This window comes from Ascaphus truei, chromosome 12 (genome assembly GCF_040206685.1).
Source record: "Ascaphus truei isolate aAscTru1 chromosome 12, aAscTru1.hap1, whole genome shotgun sequence".
In the NCBI taxonomy this organism is placed as follows: domain Eukaryota; kingdom Metazoa; phylum Chordata; class Amphibia; order Anura; family Ascaphidae; genus Ascaphus; species Ascaphus truei.
This window is the reverse complement of record NC_134494.1, coordinates 6262500-6283745: the sequence shown is the minus strand read 5'-3', so window position 1 is coordinate 6283745 and position 21246 is coordinate 6262500. Positions and strand designations below refer to the sequence as shown.

Here is a 21246-nt window from a genome sequence, read left to right as displayed (position 1 = left end):
GGTAAAGGATTCCATTCTCCTAGTATTCACTTTCACAAATAATATTTTTTTATCACAGTATTGACTACTGTTCCAGCATGACACCGTTTGTAAACCTCTATTTGAAGCCATGGGGCGTACGGTTAAGCAGGAAGGAGCAGGAACACCGGTATTAAGCACCGCAGGACCCCTCAGCTCTAATGCTGTAAAAAGTGTAAGCTCCAGCAGGCCGGATACCTGCTTTAACTATCCCAAATTATCTTTGCCTGCATAGTTTAAAAAAAAAAAAAGACTATCCAGCAGACCTATGCATGAAAACATCAATCTGCGAATTATCTAACGTCATTTACAACCACATCTTATTAAATTATACTAAGAGCATTAGAATCATATCTGTGATCCTCTTGAAAAGCAAGACCTTTACATTTCAACTTGGAACATCAATGAAAACGATAACGGTTACAACATTCCAGACATTGTGACATCATATGGAGGGAGGTGCTCTCGCCGTGAGCCCTTCCAACAGCAATTTCACTTGGAGCTGTACTTACTACAATTCTCTACTATTGGGCATTACTTGTCAGTGAAGCCTCATTAAAGATTAGAGCTCAACACCTTAATTCAGGGTTTTTCTCTCTAAAGATTCAGTCATTTTAATAACACAGCCACTGAGGCGTAGTTCTAATTTCTATGGTGCGTCCGTACCATACCTTTTCATTTTTTAAATCACTTCAACAATTGCACATTTATAATTCCCAGTGTTTTGAAATAGCATCAGTACTGTGCACAAATGTGACTATGCATTTCAACCTGATCATAAATAATTGGTTTATACATTTGTATATTTTAATTTCTGGAGTGCCTGTTTTTCAATTTAGAACTACTTCTATTCTGTGCCATCTTTCTTAGTGTGCCCGTAGTCACTTAGCTGACAGACGAGATTGCAACGTGAACCAATGAAAAAAATAATATAGCTTTGCTGTCCTATTCTGCCCACAATTATTGTTCATTGGTTTAAATTATTTTGTCATGAAAACCAACCAGTGACTTTTAGATAAGGGCAACCAGCGATATTTCACATTTCTGTGAATGGTTCTCTAGACAGATCCTGATGGCTTATATTGTTTATATTACTCTGATCAGAGTAAAGTATACATGCAATCTTTATGGCTACAGGATCCTATGATACTGGACCAGGCCCCTCTTTAACTTCAACTTGTTTCTCAGGGACTGGGAGAGTTGTGGCAGGAGGGGAATATTTATTTAGTCTCAACATAGGCCACCTGGTGAGGACTTGGAATTGTGAAAAAGACTATCCCAGGACTTAGCTTGAGGATTTACAAAGACTGATCCAGAATTGGGGATCACAGCCGGAGTGGCTGAACTATCCTCTGGCATGGCTTGCTCCGAGGTGGTAGTACCCTTGGTATGAAATTCTACCCCATTAGGGGCGGGACCAAAATCTGAGGCTTCAAGTGTTTATCCATTGGTAACTCCAAGGTTTTCAGTAGTATCCATACCAGCAAAAGGCTGGACAACAGCTCTCCTTATTGGGCTTTCCCACCAACTGTGTGAGGGGATGCAGGATTGTTCAGAATTAGTAACCCTGCATTCCTAAGGCTGACCGCAGTCCTGACATAGTCTAGTGCAGTGGTTCCCAACTCCAGTCTTCAAGGACTGCTAACAGTCCAGGTTTTAAGCATACCCCTGCTTGAGCACAGGTGGCTCAGTCAAAATGATTGGGCCACCTGTGCTAGTGATAGGAAAGCCTCAAAACGTGGACTGTAAGTGGTCCTTGGGGACTGGAGTTGGGAACCACTGGTCTAGTGCATTAGAGAAAGAAGCATCATCAGATAGAGCTTCATTGTTGAAGTCCAGAAAATGATCCGGGATGTTACAAGTCAAAGTTACAAGGAGAGGCTGATGAGATTGGCATATCTTCTGCAAGCTCAGCTGTGCTTATACTGTTATGTCCTGCTGAGATGGCGTGCCCGTTTACAAGGGTCTCTGTAGGGACACTGACAAAATCTTCTAAATAACTGTAGTATCCAGGAGGTCTCTGTTTCTTTTTTCTGCGCCTACGCTGTCCACTGCCAGATGTGCCATCACTGTTGGCGTTGCCACTACCATCCTGTGGAAGGGCAGACTCTGTAAACTTGCAGCCAATGGCATCATAGCTGTTTTCATGTAGGATGTCATCATGAGTTTTCTGGGTAGGAGTACAGCTCTGAATGAATTCAGGAGCGTAAGGATTCAGGGTGCTTGAAATGTTATTTAGCAGGGACGCACCTGTGTCAATAGCTTCATTGCCACCAAACTCGATTCTCTGATGCTCTTCCCCTGAAAAACAAACACATGGTCAATGTTGAAAACTATATTCACTGCAAAGACATTTAATTGTGATTCAGACCCTTTTTCGGGCTTGAGACACCTTGGCCTTTAACATAAAAATAATTTTCAGAAGTTTCAGGTTCTGGAACTGTTAAATCATGTGAATTTATCCAGACCATGCTGTCATGAATGATTTTTGCAAATAATATTAGTTTAATGTCAATTAATTAACCTTACAAATACAGTAAGCTGTTAAATCTGTCATAGCACCATAGAAAAGCACAGTTGTGGGAAACAGGCAGTGTAATGTGTCTAGTAATACAAAAATAGAGCGGTTATACCCTGAGCGAACGTAATAGCTCAGGTGGCAGATGACCAATTGAAAGGGCGAATATACATAGATGTGTATATGTGGGTGAGAAGGTAAAAAATTGTAATATATAACTTACACGGCCTTGTGTAAGCTCAGTCTCATCAAGGTTTCTTTGGGGATCTCGTGCTCTTGCAATGATCCTTTTTCTCTCCGCGATGTGAGTTCTTCTTCTTGATGTATGTCCTTATTGCTTCGTGGTTCAGTGTTTCCACTCCAGGAGGATTTCCTCTCATATAAACAAAAGAGAGGATATGGTTAAGGCATATGTGTATAGAGGCGTCAATGGGGGGGAGGATAGGGTATTGATAAACCACTAAAATAGAATGGTATGATCTAACACTCACACGGGCCAATGTGAGTGTGGTCCTATCTTGGTGTCTTGTTCCTGCCCTTTTAGGGATATTACCCAATTGGTAGCAGGTGGTGATGAAGGGGTGGGGACAATGTCACCACCTGCTACCAATTGGGTAATATCCCTAAAAGGGCAGGAACAAGACACCAAGATAGGACCACACTCACATTGGCCCGTGTGAGTGTTAGATCATACCATTCTATTTTAGTGGTTTATCAATACCCTATCCTCCCCCCCATTGACGCCTCTATACACATATGCCTTAACCATATCCTCTCTTTTGTTTATATGAGAGGAAATCCTCCTGGAGTGGAAACACTGAACCACGAAGCAATAAGGACATACATCAAGAAGAAGAACTCACATCGCGGAGAGAAAAAGGATCATTGCAAGAGCACGAGATCCCCAAAGAAACCTTGATGAGACTGAGCTTACACAAGGCCGTGTAAGTTATATATTACAATTTTTTACCTTCTCACCCACATATACACATCTATGTATATTCGCCCTTTCAATTGGTCATCTGCCACCTGAGCTATTACGTTCGCTCAGGGTATAACCGCTCTATTTTTGTATTACTAGACCCATTACACTGCCTGTTTCCCACAACTGTGCTCCTCCATCCTTTCTGTATTCATTGCTTACAAGGGTCCTGGATAGATCCTGCTGGGGTTCCGAGTCACAGGAGGACATCACTTGAAAATCACACTCAGGCAGTATCATACTCCGCTTTTTTATATTTCAGCTTATCTGACCTAGCTCTACAGAGATAGCGCCCGGGTACCCCCTCCAACACCATAGAAAAGCAATCAGACATTTACAGGGGGTATGACCAAACTAAAAAACAAATCTTTCATGTAAAAACAAAAAGGGAAATTGTTGCAATCAGACTATGGACTGCATCCCGTGACTCCAAATGTTAATATGACTGTCTGTTAAATGGATGATTATTATAAACCGAGAGGGGAATCCTAAACCTTTCATGAGCTCAAAAGCTGCTCAAATAAATAAATTACACACACAGGTAACCACACACACACACACACACACACACACACACACACACACACACACACACACACACACACACACACACACACACACACACACACACACACACACACACACACCCACACATACAGCAGGCATCCCCCACACACACACAAGTAACCCCCACACAGAACCCCCCCACACCCACACACAGGGGTAACCACCCTCTTCCTCCCATACACACACGCACACACACGTAACCCCTCCCCCCACACACACACATACAGCAGGCATCCCCCACACACACAAGTAACCCCCCCACACACACACACAGGTATCCCCCCCTCCACACAGGTAACCCTACACAAACACACACGCACATCTCCCCCCTCCCCAACACTGGTAACCCCCCCACAGACACGTAACCCCCGCCTCCCCCACACACACAAACAGCAGGCATCACCCACACACACAAGTAACCCCCACACCCACACACATACCGGTATCCCCCCCTCCACACAGACAGGTAACCCTCCCCAAACACACACAGACACACACATGTAGCCTGTCCCACACACAGAGGTAACAACAACACACACAGAGGTAATCACATACACACACACACACTTACCATCTTGGAGCTCACGTGTAGACTGAGGGCTACACAAAGCTGTTTCATTGAAAGGTGGCAGCTGTATTAAAAGAAAACAGAATTTGCATTAAAAAAAAAAAACTAAAATATGGTAATGTGGCCTGAAATACATTTATACTGGCGCGGCGAGAAAAACAATCCTAACTGCTATTTACTCCACCTCCAGATGTTTTTTGAAGCTATGCAGACAAGTGAACATCACTATTTAAAGTTTTAAAACATTGTGAATTTTAAATAGTAGATCTTAGATTACAAAAAACAAATAAGCTTGGTACATGCAGAAGTGTTTATCTTGCTGAGCACAGATATAGTACTGTATGTTAGTGTGTGCACCCAGCATCATGCCCTGTCAGGTGTTCTACACCAAATTACATTTATGTTCAGGCTTCATCATAGCTTGTGGTAAGCGCAGTTCACAACTTAGTATGAGACGTAGACCAGGGGTGCACAAACGGGGGTGGGGAGGGGGTGGGGGGGCCCAAGATTTTGTTTGGGGGGGCGGGGCAGTGCAGAAAGTTTGCGCACCCCTGACTTAGACCATATACGAGTACAATTTGCAATACAACCAAGACCACACTGAAAGTAAAGGGGTAAAGTGGCTCCGTACAGTATATAAAAAACATTTTTACATTGCCTCTGCATTCATGTAGTTATCGGAGGGTAACTGCTCAAGGTCTTTTTAAAAGGTGTTAAAGAAAAAGATATATCATTCAAACAAACTGCAAAGCTGAGGAAAGAGACCCCAAGACCCCTCTTGTGTGTACTCACTGGTCTATTCCCCCCCTCACTATTTTTAGTCATTTTTTTGCACAATTATCTTATAATTATTTGATTAACTGTTATGTTTGAATTATTGTCATACTTCAGTCATTAGGTTTACACGTTTATAGACTGTCCTGAACAATGAGAGACTCTCGGTGTACACACACAAATAAGAGGTGTCTTGGGGTTTCTTTCCCCAGCTTTGCAGCCTCTGTATTCCTGATGAAAAACAAAGTGAAAGAGAAAAAAAGAGCATAAGAATTTGACTTTGTGGGAATGGGTCTTTTTATAAAATGCTTCATTTACCAAGTACATTTAATAAAAGCACTGCCCTTTAAATGCCTTCTGTGTGCTATACTGTACTTCTGGGTCGGTTTATTTTAGAGAATTGCACAACATACTCTACAAGTCTTTGACTAGGTAATGATTAGTAGAAGTAGCCATATGAATCCGCCCAGTCTAAACTACAGCACTCACCAAGGATAAACATTTACTTGCGAGTCTCCTACTAGTACAGTAAGTAGGGTTACAGTTTCTATTAGCAAATGACACTACCAGTGTGCTACGTCTGATAGTATATAGTAAACAAGCTTTCCTCAAATTAAATCTAAGCAGCCAATGTGGACCTGATTTTCTGCAATCTAAGTTCCTAAGACTTGGTACCCCAGCAATTGCCAAACCAATTGCTTCCATAGTCAACTCTATCATGTCTGCAGGCCATATCCCTAAGACCTGGAAAACTGCTAGAGTTGTCCCAATCTTCAAAAGTGGGGACAAAAACACTGTCTCAAACTACAGCCCAATCTCCCTTCTCCCAATACTATCCAAAGTCATGGAAAAATGTGCCCACTTCCAACTAAGCGATTACTATACCAAGACAAATTTCCCTAGCCAATTCCAATCTGGCTTTCGCCCCAAACACTCCACCGTAACTACCCTGCTAAAAGTTTGCAATGAAATCCAGTGTGGAATGGAAAGGGGACAACTCACTGGTTCAATATTCCTAGATTTTGCAAAGGCTTTTGATACTGTTGATCATGCTATCCTGCTTAACAAACTCCAGAGCTCTGGAATAGGGAAGCATGCTTTAAACTGGTTTCAGTCCTACCTATCAGGTAGATCCCAACATGTGTCCATCTCAGGCTCTAACTCCAACCCCTTGGATATCACCTGTGGCGTCCCGCAAGGCTCTGTTCTGGGGCCCTTACTCTTCTCAGTGTTCATCAATGATCTTCCCACAGCTTGTAAGGAAGCTTCAATACACATGTATGCAGATGACACAATCTGATTTGAACACAGCCATGGTCTCTCCGACCTTGAACACGTACTTCAGTCTGACTTTTTGAGACTCGAAAAATGGATTTCCCAAAACAACTGTTTTTAAACACTGACAAGACTGTAACAATGGTATTTGGGACCAAGACTAAATTTGTAAAGATTCCAGTGACTGAGCTCCTGATTAGAACCAACACTAACATCACCCTATCCCTTGTCACTAGTTTTAAATACCTGGGCATGTGGTTTGACTCCCACTTAACATTCGGGATGCACATTGATACCCTGACAACCAAGACCTATGCTCAACTAGGCGTACTCTACAGGAACAAATCCTTCCTAAGTCTCCTGGTCAGAAAGCGTATCGCACAGCAGATGTTAATGCCAATTATTGACTATGGAGACATAGTATATGGCTCGGCACCTCAAACCCACCTTAGCAAACTTGACACCCTCTACAATTCAATTTGTCGTTTTGTTCTCCAATGCAACTATAACACACATCACTGCGAAATGCTCAAAGAACTAGATTGGTCATCACTCGAGTCTAGGCGCAAAGTTCACCTTTCCTGTCTTGCCTTCAAATACTTTCTAGGCAAGCTACCCATCTATCTGAACAAGCTCCTCACCCCTACCACATGCAGCACTTATCACCTGAGAACAGACTCCAAAAGACTGTTCATGGTCCCAAGGCTCAACAAAGTATCCGGACGCTCCTCCTTCTCTTACCGTGCACCCCAAAACTGGAACAACCTACCGGAGTCTCTCACATCCACCACCAGTTTAAGTTCTTTCAAATCTAAGGCTGTCTCACATTTTAATCTGGTCTGTAACTGTTTCATACGCCCATAATATATATTTTCTTTAACTGTGCATGCAATGTCTTGTAAATAATGTATAATCTGCTCATTAATGTAACTGTATCTGTAACCATGTATTATTTGTCTTAACTCTGTGCCCAGGACATACTTGAAAACGAGAGGTAACTCTCAATGTATTACTTCCTGGTGAAATATTTTATAAATAAATAAAATAATGTACAAAGGGTGGTGGTGGGTAGAACTAAAATAAATAGAAGCAGTGTCAATTAATACCTGATTGGAATAAAAATATGGATAAATAATAACTAATGTAGAGGCGTGTTGTGTCTCTGAACACCAAGAGATTAGAATGATGAAATGTTGTAAGGGTACAAAATGTAACAAAATAATAATACTGATGAATAATATACAATAGAGAAAGAAAGGGCAATGTGATCATTGGAAATGACAAATCAAATAGTGAAGAGGACAGGTCTGGAAAAACAAGAGGCGGGCATTTATCTCAATACTCAAGTATTTACCATGGCTCAAGTTTTTAGACATGTAACAATTCTTCATCAATTTAGTGTCACATATTGGTCAGCACCGAAGTTATAGCACACACAACTGTTCCACGTATATACCTCAGGTTTATGTCCCAACCTATAATGGTCAGCAGGGCCGCAAACAGAAATCGTGGGGCCCGGGACAAACATTTTAGGCAGGGCCCTTCTCCCCTTGTCGGCGATATTGCCCGCCGCCCCCCCACTTCCCACCTCACGAGCCCCCTCTCTTTCCCCCCCCTCCCATGTATTTCTCTCTCTCCGTCTAACCCCCTCACTCTCCCCTCTCGCATGTATTTCTCTCCCATGCGTCTCACTCTCCCCCCTCGCATGTATTTCTCTCCCCTGCATCTCACTCTTCTCCCTCTTTTCCTCACTCACCCCCTCTCTCCTCTCCCTCCATAAATTACCCCACGCTCACTCATTCCCTCCTCCCCCCAAGATATATACCAAAAACTTCCCAGCCCCCAAATACATTTTAAAAAATCCCCACCTCCCAAATATATACATCCTCCTCCCCCCAAATGCATACAATAAACCCACCTACCCAATACATATTGGGGGGTGTGGAAGGTGGATGCCGGTAGGGGTGAGGCCCTGGCAGGAAAGGGTGCGCGGAGGACAGTGCTGATGCAGGTAGGGGGAGGGGAAGGTGGATGCCTGTAGGATGGAGGAGAAGGTGGATGCCGGTTGGGGGGGTGGGAGGGGAAGGGTTGATGCCGGTTGGGGGGGGGGAAGGTGGATGCCGATTGGGGGGGAGGGGGTTAAGGTGGATGCCGGTTGGGGGGGGGAAGGTGGATGCCGGCTGGGTGGGGGGAAGGTGGATGCCGGTTGGGGGGTGGGGAAGGTGGATGTCGGTGGGGGTGAGGCCCTGGCAGGGGAGGGTGCGCGGAGGACAATGCTGATGCAGGTAGGGGGAGGGGAAGGTGGATTAGGGGGGATGAGTAGGTGGATGCCGGTAGCAGTGAGGGGAAGGAGCGGTGGATGCCGGTAGGGATGAGGGAAGGCGCGGTGGATGCCGGTAGGGATGAGGCGAAGGTGCGGTGGATGCCGGTAGGGGTGAGGGGAAGGTGGATGTCGGTAGGTGTGAGGGGAAGGTGGATGCCGGTAGGTGTGAGGGGAAGAAGCGGTGGATGCCAGTACGGGTGAGGGGAAGGTGTGGTGGATGCCGGTAGGGGTGAGGGGAAGGTGGATGCCGGTAGGGGTGAGGGGAAGGTGGATGCCGGTAGGTGTGAGGGGAAGGTGGATGCCGGTAGGGGTGAGGGGAAGGTGGATGCCGGTAGGGGTGAGGGGAAGGTGGATGCCGGTAGGGGTGAGGGGAAGGTGAGGTGGATGCCGGTAGGAGTGAGAGGAAGGTGAGGTGGATGATGGTAGGGGTGAGAGGAAGGTGAGGTGGATGCCGGTAGGAGTAAGAGGAAGGTGAGGTGGATGATGGTAGGGGTGAGAGGAAGGTGAGGTGGATGCCAGTAGGGGTGAGAGGAAGGTGAGGTGGATGCCGGTAGGGGTGAGGGGAAGGTGAGGTGGATGATGGTAGGGGTGAGAGGAAGGTGAGGTGGATGCCGGTAGGGGTGAGAGGAAGGTGAGGTGGATGCCAGTAGGGGTGAGAGGAAGGTGAGGTGGATGCCGGTAGGAGTGAGAGGAAGGTGAGGTGGATGCCGATAGGAGTGAGAGGAAGGTGAGGTGGATGATGGTAGGGGTGAGAGGAAGGTGAGGTGGATGCCGGTAGGGGTGAGAGGAAGGTGAGGTGGATGATGGTAGGGGTGAGAGGAAGGTGAGGTGGATGCCAGTAGGGGTGAGGGAAAGGTGAGGTGGATGCCGGTAGGGGTGAGAGGAAGGTGAGGTGGATGATGGTAGGGGTGAGAGGAAGGTGAGGTGGATGCCGGTAGGGGTGAGAGGAAGGTGAGGTGGATGATGGTAGGGGTGAGAGGAAGGTGAGGTGGATGCCGGTAGGGGTGAGAGGAAGGTGAGGTGGATGCCGATAGGAGTGAGAGGAAGGTGAGGTGGATGATGGTAGGAGTGAGAGGAAGGTGAGGTGGATGCCGATAGGAGTGAGAGGAAGGTGAGGTGGATGATGGTAGGGGTGAGAGGAAGGTGAGGTGGATGCCGGTAGGGGTGAGAGGAAGGTGAGGTGGATGCCGGTAGGAGTGAGAGGAAGGTGAGGTGGATGCCGATAGGGGTGAGGGGAAGGTGAGGTGGATGCCGGTAGGAGTGAGAGGAAGGTGAGGTGGATGCCGGTAGGAGTGAGAGGAAGGTGAGGTGGATGCCAGTAGGGGTGAGAGGAAGGTGAGGTGGATGCCGGTAGGGGTGAGAGGAAGGTGAGGTGGATGCCAGTAGGGGTGAGAGGAAGGTGAGGTGGATGCCGGTAGGGGTAAGAGGAAGGTGAGGTGGATGATGGTAGGGGTGAGAGGAAGGTGAGGTGGATGCCGGTAGGGGTAAGAGGAAGGTGAGGTGGATGATGGTAGGAGTGAGAGGAAGGTGAGGTGGATGCCGGTAGGGGTAAGAGGAAGGTGAGGTGGATGATGGTAGGGGTGAGAGGAAGGTGAGGTGGATGCCGATAGGAGTGAGAGGAAGGTGAGGTGGATGATGGTAGGGGTGAGAGGAAGGTGAGGTGGATGCCGGTAGGGGTGAGAGGAAGGTGAGGTGGATGCCGGTAGGGGTGAGAGGAAGGTGAGGTGGATGCCGGTAGGGGTAAGAGGAAGGTGAGGTGGATGATGGTAGGGGTGAGAGGAAGGTGAGGTGGATGCCGGTAGGGGTAAGAGGAAGGTGAGGTGGATGATGGTAGGGGTGAGAGGAAGGTGAGGTGGATGCCGGTAGGGGTGAGAGGAAGGTGAGGTGGATGATGGTAGGGGTGAGGGAAAGGTGAGGTGGATGCCGGTAGGGGTGAGAGGAAGGTGAGGTGGATGCCAGTAGGGGTGAGAGGAAGGTGAGGTGGATGATGGTAGGGGTGAGAGGAAGGTGAGGTGGATGCCGGTAGGGGTGAGAGGAAGGTGAGGTGGATGATGGTAGGGGTGAGGGAAAGGTGAGGTGGATGCCGGTAGGGGTGAGAGGAAGGTGAGGTGGATGATGGTAGGGGTGAGAGGAAGGTGAGGTGGATGCCAGTAGGGGTGAGGGGAAGGTGCGGTGGATGCCGGTAGGGATGAGGGGAAGGTGCGGTGGATGGTGGTAGGGTTGAGGGGAAGGAGCGGTGGATGCCGGTAGGGGTGAGGGGAAGGAGCGGTGGATGCCGGTAGGGGTGAGGGGAAGGAGCGGTGGATGCCGGTAGGGTTGAGGGGAAGGAGCGGTGGATGCCGGTAGGGGTGAGAGGAAGGTGCGGTGGATGCCGATGGGGTGAGGGAAAGGTGAGGTGGATGCCGGTAGGGGTAAGAGGAAGGTGAGGTGGATGATGGTAGGGGTGAGAGGAAGGTGAGGTGGATGCCGATAGGAGTGAGAGGAAGGTGAGGTGGATGATGGTAGGGGTGAGAGGAAGGTGAGGTGGATGCCGGTAGGGGTGAGAGGAAGGTGAGGTGGATGCCGGTAGGGGTAAGAGGAAGGTGAGGTGGATGATGGTAGGGGTGAGAGGAAGGTGAGGTGGATGCCGGTAGGGGTAAGAGGAAGGTGAGGTGGATGATGGTAGGGGTGAGAGGAAGGTGAGGTGGATGATAGTAGGGGTGAGAGGAAGGTGAGGTGGATGCCGATAGGAGTGAGAGGAAGGTGAGGTGGATGATGGTAGGGGTGAGAGGAAGGTGAGGTGGATGCCGGTAGGGGTAAGAGGAAGGTGAGGTGGATGATGGTAGGGGTGAGGGAAAGGTGAGGTGGATGCCGGTAGGGGTAAGAGGAAGGTGAGGTGGATGATGGTAGGGGTGAGAGGAAGGTGAGGTGGATGCCGGTAGGGGTGAGAGGAAGGTGAGGTGGATGATGGTAGGGGTGAGAGGAAGGTGAGGTGGATGCCGATAGGGGTGAGGGGAAGGTGAGGTGGATGCCGGTAGGGGTGAGAGGAAGGTGAGGTGGATGCCGGTAGGGGTGAGAGGAAGGTGAGGTGGATGATGGTAGGGGTGAGGGAAAGGTGAGGTGGATGCCGGTAGGGGTGAGAGGAAGGTGAGGTGGATGCCGGTAGGGGTGAGAGGAAGGTGAGGTGGATGATGGTAGGGGTGAGAGGAAGGTGAGGTGGATGATGGTAGGGGTGAGAGGAAGGTGAGGTGGATGATGGTAGGGGTGAGAGGAAGGTGAGGTGGATGCCAGTAGGGGTGAGAGGAAGGTGAGGTGGATGATGGTAGGGGTGAGAGGAAGGTGAGGTGGATGCCGGTAGGGGTGAGAGGAAGGTGAGGTGGATGATGGTAGGGGTGAGAGGAAGGTGAGGTGGATGCCAGTAGGGGTGAGGGGAAGGTGGATGCCGGTAGGGGTGAGGGAAAGGTGAGGTGGATGATGGTAGGGGTGAGAGGAAGGTGAGGTGGATGCCAGTAGGGGTGAGAGGAAGGTGAGGTGGATGATGGTAGGGGTGAGAGGAAGGTGAGGTGGATGCCAGTAGGGGTGAGAGGAAGGTGAGGTGGATGATGGTAGGGGTGAGAGGAAGGTGAGGTGGATGCCAGTAGGGGTGAGAGGAAGGTGAGGTGGATGCCGGTAGGGGTGAGAGGAAGGTGAGGTGGATGCCGGTAGGGGTGAGAGGAAGGTGAGGTGGATGCCGGTAGGGGTGAGAGGAAGGTGAGGTGGATGATGGTAGGGGTGAGGGAAAGGTGAGGTGGATGCCGGTATGGGTGAGAGGAAGGTGAGGTGGATGCCAGTAGGGGTGAGGGGAAGGTGCGGTGGATGCCGGTAGGGATGAGGGGAAGGTGCGGTGGATGGTGGTAGGGGTGAGAGGAAGGTGAGGTGGATGCCGGTAGGGATGAGGGGAAGGTGCGGTGGATGGTGGTAGGGGTGAGGGGAAGGTGCGGTGGATGCCGATAGGGTTGAGGGGAAGGAGCGGTGGATGCCGGTAGGGGTGAGGGGAAGGTGCGGTGGATGCCGATGGGGTGAGGGGAAGGTGAGGTGGATGCCGGAAAGGGGCCCATGGGGGGACACACACTACACAGACTGAGACAAAAAAAAGACACAGAGACACACAACAGTCAGCATGTACTTAACGTTTGTGTGTATGTGAATATGCAGCAGCACAGCCAGGAACATTCAAACTCGCTTCTCCCGCCTGTGCAGTTGCTTATATTAACCTGTAGTCCGTCCCACTCCCCGCCCATGAGGAGGGCCCTTATTGGATCGCCTCTCATTTTTTTTTTTTTGACACTGGCTTTTTTTTTGGACACACGGGGGGCGCCCCTAATGGTCAGCACTAGTGTTGGACCGGGTCCTCATTTATAAATGTAACGGGTAACGGGTACCTGGCCAAAATTAAAGGTTCCACCCGGTCGGGTACCCGGTTTGGCACTTACCTGCAGGGTGGTGGCGACATCTAGGACCAGCAGCAGCAGTCCTGTGACGGTGGCAGCATCGGAGGTGTCTTCAGCCGGCGGGGGAGCTGCAGCAATCACTTCCACAGCACCGGAGCAGGTAAGCAGTGTCTGTGTGAGCCGCCGGGGAACCACGTGACCAGAACAGGAGATGGAGCGTTCCTATTGGACAGACGGCTGTCCAATAGGAACACTCCATCTCCTGCTCCGGTCACGTGGTTCCCCGCGGCTCACACACACACACACTGCTTACCTGCTCCGGTGCTGTGGAAGTGATTGCTGCAGCTCCCCTGCCGGCTGAAGACACCTCCGATGCTGCCACCACCACAGGACTGCTGCTGCTGATCCTACATGTCTTCGGAAAGGTAAGTAATAAGATTATTTCCAGCTGCCCTGACATTACCCGACGCCGGGTATTACCCGGCACCGAGCCCACTTCTCAGTTGCCGGGTCCGGGTAATGTCCAGGTAGCTGGAAATGTGCCGGGTAACGCCGGATACCGGGTAATTCCGGGTACTCGGTACACCACTAGTCAGCACAGAAGTTATAGCACACGCAACTGTTCCACGTACAGTATATACTTCAGGTTTATGTCCAAACCAATCTTTCCTGGTAACATTTTTACTAAATAGACTTGCTTTCTTACCTCCACTGTGCAGCTAGCAGTCACAAAGAACTGTTTGACTTCATCATCGCTGAACTCCCCAAAGATATACTATGAAAAAGGAGAAACAGGATTAATATGGGAAAAGCAATTACAGGAGAAAATGAAATGTATTGTAAATGACAAATGTAATGATAGTGGTGGGAAATATTCGGTAATTGAATCAAGTGGGTGCTTCAAGGGTTAATGTGGTTAGTTTGTCTTAAACAAATATGAGAAATTGGGTTTATGACAGGTCAAGACTTTTCCTGAGTCTGTGCAAATCTACCAAGAGGGCTTATTTGGGGGGGGGGTATCACTTACTGTATGCCCCTAAAAGTGAAATATATATTGGTTAGAAGGTTGGGAACGATCACCAGATCAAAGGCTGTCAGCCTCAAAGGAAACTAACATTCGTGAGATACCCCTTTTGCATCCCAGAGAGAAGTGACAAACAGGTCATTGCTTAGGCCGCGCTTATAGTGCGCGCGACAGCGACGCGACGGATGACGTCACCCATCGCCGTCAGCGACAGTTGTAATTCGCTTTCCGGCGACGTCGCAGACAACCAGGTCTTTCATTAGTTCAGAGGCTGTCACATGTGGCGACAGCCTCTGAAAATCAAATTTGACCAGCTTCAAAAATTTGCGCCACCAGCGTCGCTCACGTATACATTTGTTTTGCCGCAACGTCGCGTCACTGGCACTATAAGCGCAGCCTTAGTTGGAGGACTTTATTAAAAATGAGAATATCATCTACTCTGCATAATAAGAGGTACATATTTGGCATTGAAGCAAAAAGACAAATCAAACTGTACCACACACTGCATGGGTAAGGCTGAGTCCATAGAGACTTCAGCCATGCGGAGGAGGCGTGCGGAGGCTAAGGGAAAGCGAGTGCTTTCCCTGGCCTTATTCCGCGTGCTTTCCGGGGGCGGGCCAGTGACGTCACGGAGCTGGTTCGCCCAAGCGAACCGCTCACGTGACCGGCCCTCCGCTCCCGTCACCACAGAAGCTAAAAAAATATTGTCTGCTACGCCTCCGCACGCGTACGCGAGCCCCTGCTAAAGCCGCTCTTATTGCGGCTGCAGGGGCTCACTGACAAGCGTCAGCACGCCTCAGTGTGGGTCAGCGGATAAGCGCTGACCATGGACTCAGCCTAAGAGGTGCCAAGGACAGATAACTGTTTCTCCTGCGAAAATAGACATTAGGCTGTCAAATTTTAGGTGCAAGCGGGCGCGTGGAGAGCACGGACGCAGCCATGAAGATGGCGCCTGTCTAAGTATTAGAGAAAGGAATTTATGAGTGCATTTATATATTGAGGCAAGAATTTAAACATCATTTTAAGAGGTTTTTTTGTTCTGAAGTCGTAAAACCGCCAACCTAGCAGCTGATTTACCACAGGGGTGGGCTTATGTTGTTTCAATGGGAGAAGAATAGTATATCGGTCTTGCTCTGGGATTATGAAATCAAAATTCAACAAGAGGTGTGTTGAGGGATCAAACACGTGGATTTACAGCTTTCTATGCAACTGTGTTTTATATTTTATCCTGTTATTTTAAAAGACTGCTCTGCATTTATTGATATTGGATGTTTTTGTAATCTTGTTCTGTAATCTAAAGCACTGTATTTTTCTATATATAGTAAAACGTTTAATAAGTAATGCTTTGGGGCTTTGTATTAACTGTTGCACTCTTTGTGGACACATTTTGCCAAAACAAATTTTTGTGGGTTAATAAGTGCATAGTTTTTTTCTATAACAAATAGGACCTAATACCCTGGCAGATTATATATATATATAAACACAGAAAAAACAGGCGCACTCATAGCGTAAAAAGGTATAACAATATTTATGGAGCAAAGGATTTAAAAATGCACACTCACAAACATAGCTTAATAAAAAGCAATTTTGAGTATAACTCAGCCAGCCAGACGCAGGAACCCGGTAACGGATAACTTCAGTGTCCGGTGTAGATACACTGCAGCAGCCTCTGTGGACGCCTCCGCAGCCCGGGGAACACGAGGGACGCCGCCTTCCTCTCAATCCGGCGTCACACAATGAGTTCTCAGCTCCAGGTACCGCGAGAACTCAGTGACGTCAATGGATTCAACCGGAACAAGTTCACATGAGTATAACTGGTGGACGGCTGAGATAAATGTTTCAAGACTCCTGCAAGGGGAAATTTCCCCTGTGGCAGGAATAGATGTATTACTTGCGGGCATATAAGTAAGATTCATTCCTTCAAATCCTTTGCTAATGGTTCTGTACATGAGATAAAACATTATATAAATTGTCTAAGTACTTACATTATATATCTCATTACTTGCCGTTGCGGTCTACAATATGTGGGCCGCACGTCAAGGACTGTTAGTACTAGATTTCTCGAGCACCATAGAAATGTGAAACATGGTCTTCAGTCACATTGCTTATCACGGCACTTTGATAATGTACATAATAAGGATCCCTGCTCTCTGTCCATCTTTGGTATCGAGGCCATTTCACCTTCCCTTTCGGAGGGTGATAGGTTCAAGAAATTATGTGTCAGGGAGACCTACTGGATATATGTACTTGGTACGTTGTGTCCAGGGGGTCTCATTGATACAATAGACATCAGAACAGTAGTTTAATGACACCATTCATGCCTGTTGTGGGGTGCGGTGTTTTCACGGAGGTCTGGGTTGAGCGATGTACTTCGTTCCCTCCGTGGTGGCACACGTATTACTGCACTGGCTCAGATGGTGTGGTTGATTGTCCCTTTTTGACAATGGTGTGGATATGGTATATTTATTATAACATCAAATTGTCTATATAGCTGTATCAGCTTTGCTTGCGTGACCACCATTGGTTCAATATCCTTCTCCGTGTACTCTTTTCATTTTTTCTTTCTGTCCCTTTCTTCATTCCCCTTCAACCTTTTTCTTTTCCCATTGTCTTTCCCTAACGTTATCCCCTTTTTTTCTTTTCTTATTTTTCCTTTTCCCTTTCTTTCCCTTTCCCTTTCCCCCCCCCTCCCTTTTTCCACTTTTTCCCTCCTTCTCTCCAATTGTACTTTGATCTCTCTGAATCTTTTTACCATTATCATTATCTCTTTATATGTACTATCTAGTGGAGATTCACTGACCCCTATTATTTGGAGTTCTGATATTTCTCTGCTAGCATCTGTTTATTACATTAGTACATGATTCAGCCAATGATGCTATATTATATTATATTATGCTATATTAGATCTTGCTGTAGTACCTAAATGCATTTTAATCTATTTTGGTAAATTGTATGTTATCACTTGTATTTGTTTATTTGGTCACTTTCTCTAGTATTGTTGGTCTATTTAGCCCGTATGTGTTCTGGAACATATGGGGGTTAATATTATCTTTGCATTGACCTTGTGCACCTGATTAGCAATTAGTAGTCTTCTGTGTCCTGATTGGTTCATCTTACTATATTACTACGCTCCACACCTATGCTGTTATCTCCTGATGAAGTCTCTTTGAGACGAAATGCGTAGAGAGTGTTATGTGGAGGTGTATTGCCCAGTTTTATTAGATATACACTCACTGGCTTGCTACAGCATTTCTTGTTTCTTTTGGAAACATTTATCTCAGCCGTCCACCAGTTATACTCATGTGAACTTGTTCCGGTTGAATCCATTGACGTCACTGAGTTCTCGCGGGTACCTGGAGCTGAGAACTCATTGTGTGACGCCGGATTGAGAGGAAGGCGGCGTCCCTCGTGTTCCCCGGGCTGCGGAGGCGTCCACAGAGGCTGCTGCAGTGTATCTACACCGGACACTGAAGTTATCCGTTACCGGGGTTCCTGCGTCTGGCTGGCTGAGTTATACTCAAAATTGCTTTTATTAAGCTATGTTTGTGAGTGTGCATTTTTAAATCCTTTGCTCCATAAATATTGTTATACCTTTTTACACTATGAGTGCGCCTGTTTTTTCTGTGTTTCTATAGATATCTTCAAGGAAGTGAAGTTCCCTTCATTCGGGCTGCAGAGACTCTTTTGGATAGCAAATTGGAGCATTTTTTAGGATTTGTATATTTTTTATTTATATCTTTTTTTGGACTTTTCATCTGATATTTTTACTTTTACTTTTATTTTTGTGTATTGTGCATGTATTATTATCTTTCCCCATTTTGTACAGTATAGTTTTTTTTCATCATCTTTATGTGGTCATTCATTTAGTGGTTTAGGTTGGCGCCGTTTTTTTCTTTCTGTTGTGCTATATATATATATATATATTTATATATATATATATATATATATACAGGCAGTCCTCGTTTTACAACGCTTCGCTTTACAACGAATGGCTTATCCAACGTTATGCATTGCATACCTATGTTAATTTTTACAACGCCAAAACAGCTTATCCAACGCTCTTACAACACTTTGCAACATTGTTTATGTGTATATAATATATATATTATATAATATTATATTATACTATATAATATTATATTATATTATATTTTATGTTATATTATATATATATAATACAGTATATACACTATATAATTTATGTGGGTGCTGCGTATCTTATTGCCTGCATAAAATATTTGGTGTATTTTAGTGTTAAAATGCCTTCAGGAACGTAACCTTTAATTTAAACAGTGTTCCTATGGGAAAGCGTGTTTCGCTTTAAGACGTTTCGCTATCCAACGCAATTTTGAGTAACGCATTGTGTTGGATAACTGAGGACTGCCTGTGTGTGTGTGTGTGTGTGTGTGTGTGTGTATATATATATATATACATACAGTGTTCGACAAACCTATACATTTGCACGCCCCGGGCGAGTGGATTTAACATCGTGGCGAGCTCCTATTGGCCCAGGCATCACACGTTTGGTACTAGGTGGCGAGTAGATTTTTTTGTTGGGCGAGTAGATTTTTTGGTGATTTGTCGACCACTGTATATATATATATATAAATCAAAAAAGATATATAGTTTATTATGGTCAGGCTTGACCATTTAGAAGCATTGCCTCTTCCGTGCAGACTGTTCCTATGCTAACATCAATATTTCATCTACATATTTAATATTAACTACACTTCACCTTTTAAACATTTATAATTTTTTGCACATCACAGTTATTTCTATCACAAACTAGCGCTACTATTTGTTTTTTTGTGTATATATAGAGAGAGAGAGAGAGAGAGAGAGAGAGAGAGAGAGAGAGAGAGAGAGAGAGAGAGAGAGAGAGAGAGAGAGAGAGAGAGAGAGAGAGAGAGAGAGAGAGAGAGAGAGAGAGAGTAATAATAACACAGCAATCACTGCCTATGCAGTAATAATAACACAGGAGAGGGTGAGAGGTGAGAGCAGATGGGTGAGAGGTATAGAGGGACAGGGAGGGGGGTGGGAGCAGAAGGAGAGGGGTGAGAGCAGAAGGAAAGGGGTGAGGGAGGGAAAGGGGTGAGTGCAGGAGATGGGTGAAAACAGGAGAGGGGTGAGAGGGATAGAGGGAGAGGGAGGGGTGGGAGCAGAAGGAGAGGGGTGAGGGAGGGAAAGGGGTGAGAGCAGGAGAGGGGTGAGAGGGAGAGGTGAGAGCAGAAGTAGAGGGGTGAGAGAGGGAGAGGGGCGAGAACAGAAGGAGAGGGGTGAGAGAGGGAGAGGGGCGAGAACAGGAGAGTGGTGAGAGCAGAAGGAAAGGGGTGAGAGAAGGAGAGGGGCGAGAAGAGAAGGAGTGAGAAGAAAAGGAGAGGGGCGAGAAGAGAAGAAGAGGGGCGAGAACAGAAGCAGAGGGGCGAGAACAGAAGCAGAGGGGTGAGAACAGAAGCAGAGGGGTGAGAACAGAAGCAGAGGGCGAGAGAGGGAGAGGGGCGAGAAGAAAAGGAGAGGGGCGAGAAGAGAGGGGTGAGAACAGAAGCAGAGGGGTGAGAACAGAAGCAGAGGGGTGAGAACAGAAGTAGAAGGGGTGAGAACAGAAGCAGAGGGGTGAGAACAGAAGCAGAGGGGTGAGAACAGAAGCAGAGGGGTGAGAACAGAAGCAGAGGGGTGAGAACAGAAGTAGAGGGGTGAGAACAGAAGTAGATGGGTGAGAACAGAAGCAGAGGGGTGAGAACAGAAGCAGAGGGGTGAGAACAGAAGCAGAGGGGCGAGAGAGGGGCATGAAGAAAAGGAGAGGGGCGAGAAGAGAAGGAGAGGGGTGAGAACAAATGCAGAGGGGTGAGAACAGAAGCAGAGGGGTGAGAACAGAAGCAGAGGGTGAGAACAGAAGGAAAGGGGAAAGAGAGGGGGGAGAGCAGAAGTAGAGGAGCGAGGGAGGGAAAGGGGTGAGAGCAGAATGGGGCGGAGAGGGTGAGGGCAGAAGGAGAGGGTGAGAGCAGGAGAGGGTGAGGTCGGAAGGAGAGGGTGAGAGCGGAAGGAGAGGGTGAGAGCGGAAGGAGAGGGTGAGGTCGAAGGAGAGGTGAGAGCGGAAGGAGAGGGTGAGGGAGGAAGGAGAGGGTGAGGGAGGAAGGAGAGGGTGAGGGCAGCAGGAGGGTGAGGGCAGCAGGAGAGGGTGAGGGCAGAGAGTGAGGAGAGTGAGAGCAGAAGGAGGGGGGAGGGCAGAAGGAGAGGGTGAGGGCAGCAGGAGAGGGTGAGGGCAGGAGAGGTTGAGGGCAGCAAGAGAGGGTGAGGGCAGAATGAGAGGGTGAGGGCAGCAGGAGAGGGTGAGGGCAGAAGGAGAGGGTGAGGGCAGAAGGAGAGGGTGAGGGCAGCAGGAGAGGGTGAGGGCAGAAGGAGAAGGTGAGGGCAGGAGAGGGCAGAAGGAGAAGGTGAGGGCAGTAGGAGAGGGTGAGAGCAGGAGAGGGTGAGGGCAGGAAGAGAGGGTGAGGGCAGAAGGAGAGGGTGAGGGCAGGAGAGGGTGAGGGCAGCAGGAGAGGGTGAGGGTAGGAGAGGGTGAGGGCAGAAGGAGAGGGTGAGGGCAGAAGGAGAGGGTGAGGGCAGCAGGAGAGGGTGAGGGCAGAAGGAGAAGGTGAGGGCAGAAGGAGAGGGTGAGGGCAGAAGGAGAGGGTGAGGGCAGGAGGAGAGGGTGAGAGCAGGAGGAGAGGTTGAGAGCAGGAGAGGGTGAGGGCAGCAGAAGAGGGTGAGAGCAGGAGGAGAGGGTGAGAGCAGGAGGAGAGGGTGAG

General features: G+C 47.8%; 2 protein-coding genes and 1 pseudogene across 3 annotated transcripts in view; all 3 read right to left on the bottom strand.

Annotated features, from left to right (window-relative positions):
- Positions 1-21246, bottom strand: part of LOC142464336 (uncharacterized) — an 898100-nt gene that overhangs the window by 328262 nt on the left and 548592 nt on the right. The gene's annotated exons all lie outside the window — the stretch shown is intronic.
- Positions 1055-1617, bottom strand: LOC142464287 (ubiquitin carboxyl-terminal hydrolase 10 pseudogene; annotated as a pseudogene).
- Positions 1575-21246, bottom strand: part of LOC142464286 (ubiquitin carboxyl-terminal hydrolase 10-A-like) — a 22117-nt gene continuing 2445 nt past the window's right edge. Inside the window, 4 exon segments of the mRNA XM_075567755.1 lie at positions 1575-1890; positions 1892-2319; positions 4657-4717; positions 14141-14209. Of these exon segments, the coding sequence (XP_075423870.1) occupies positions 1750-1890; positions 1892-2319; positions 4657-4717; positions 14141-14209 (699 nt within the window). The 3' untranslated portion in view covers positions 1575-1749.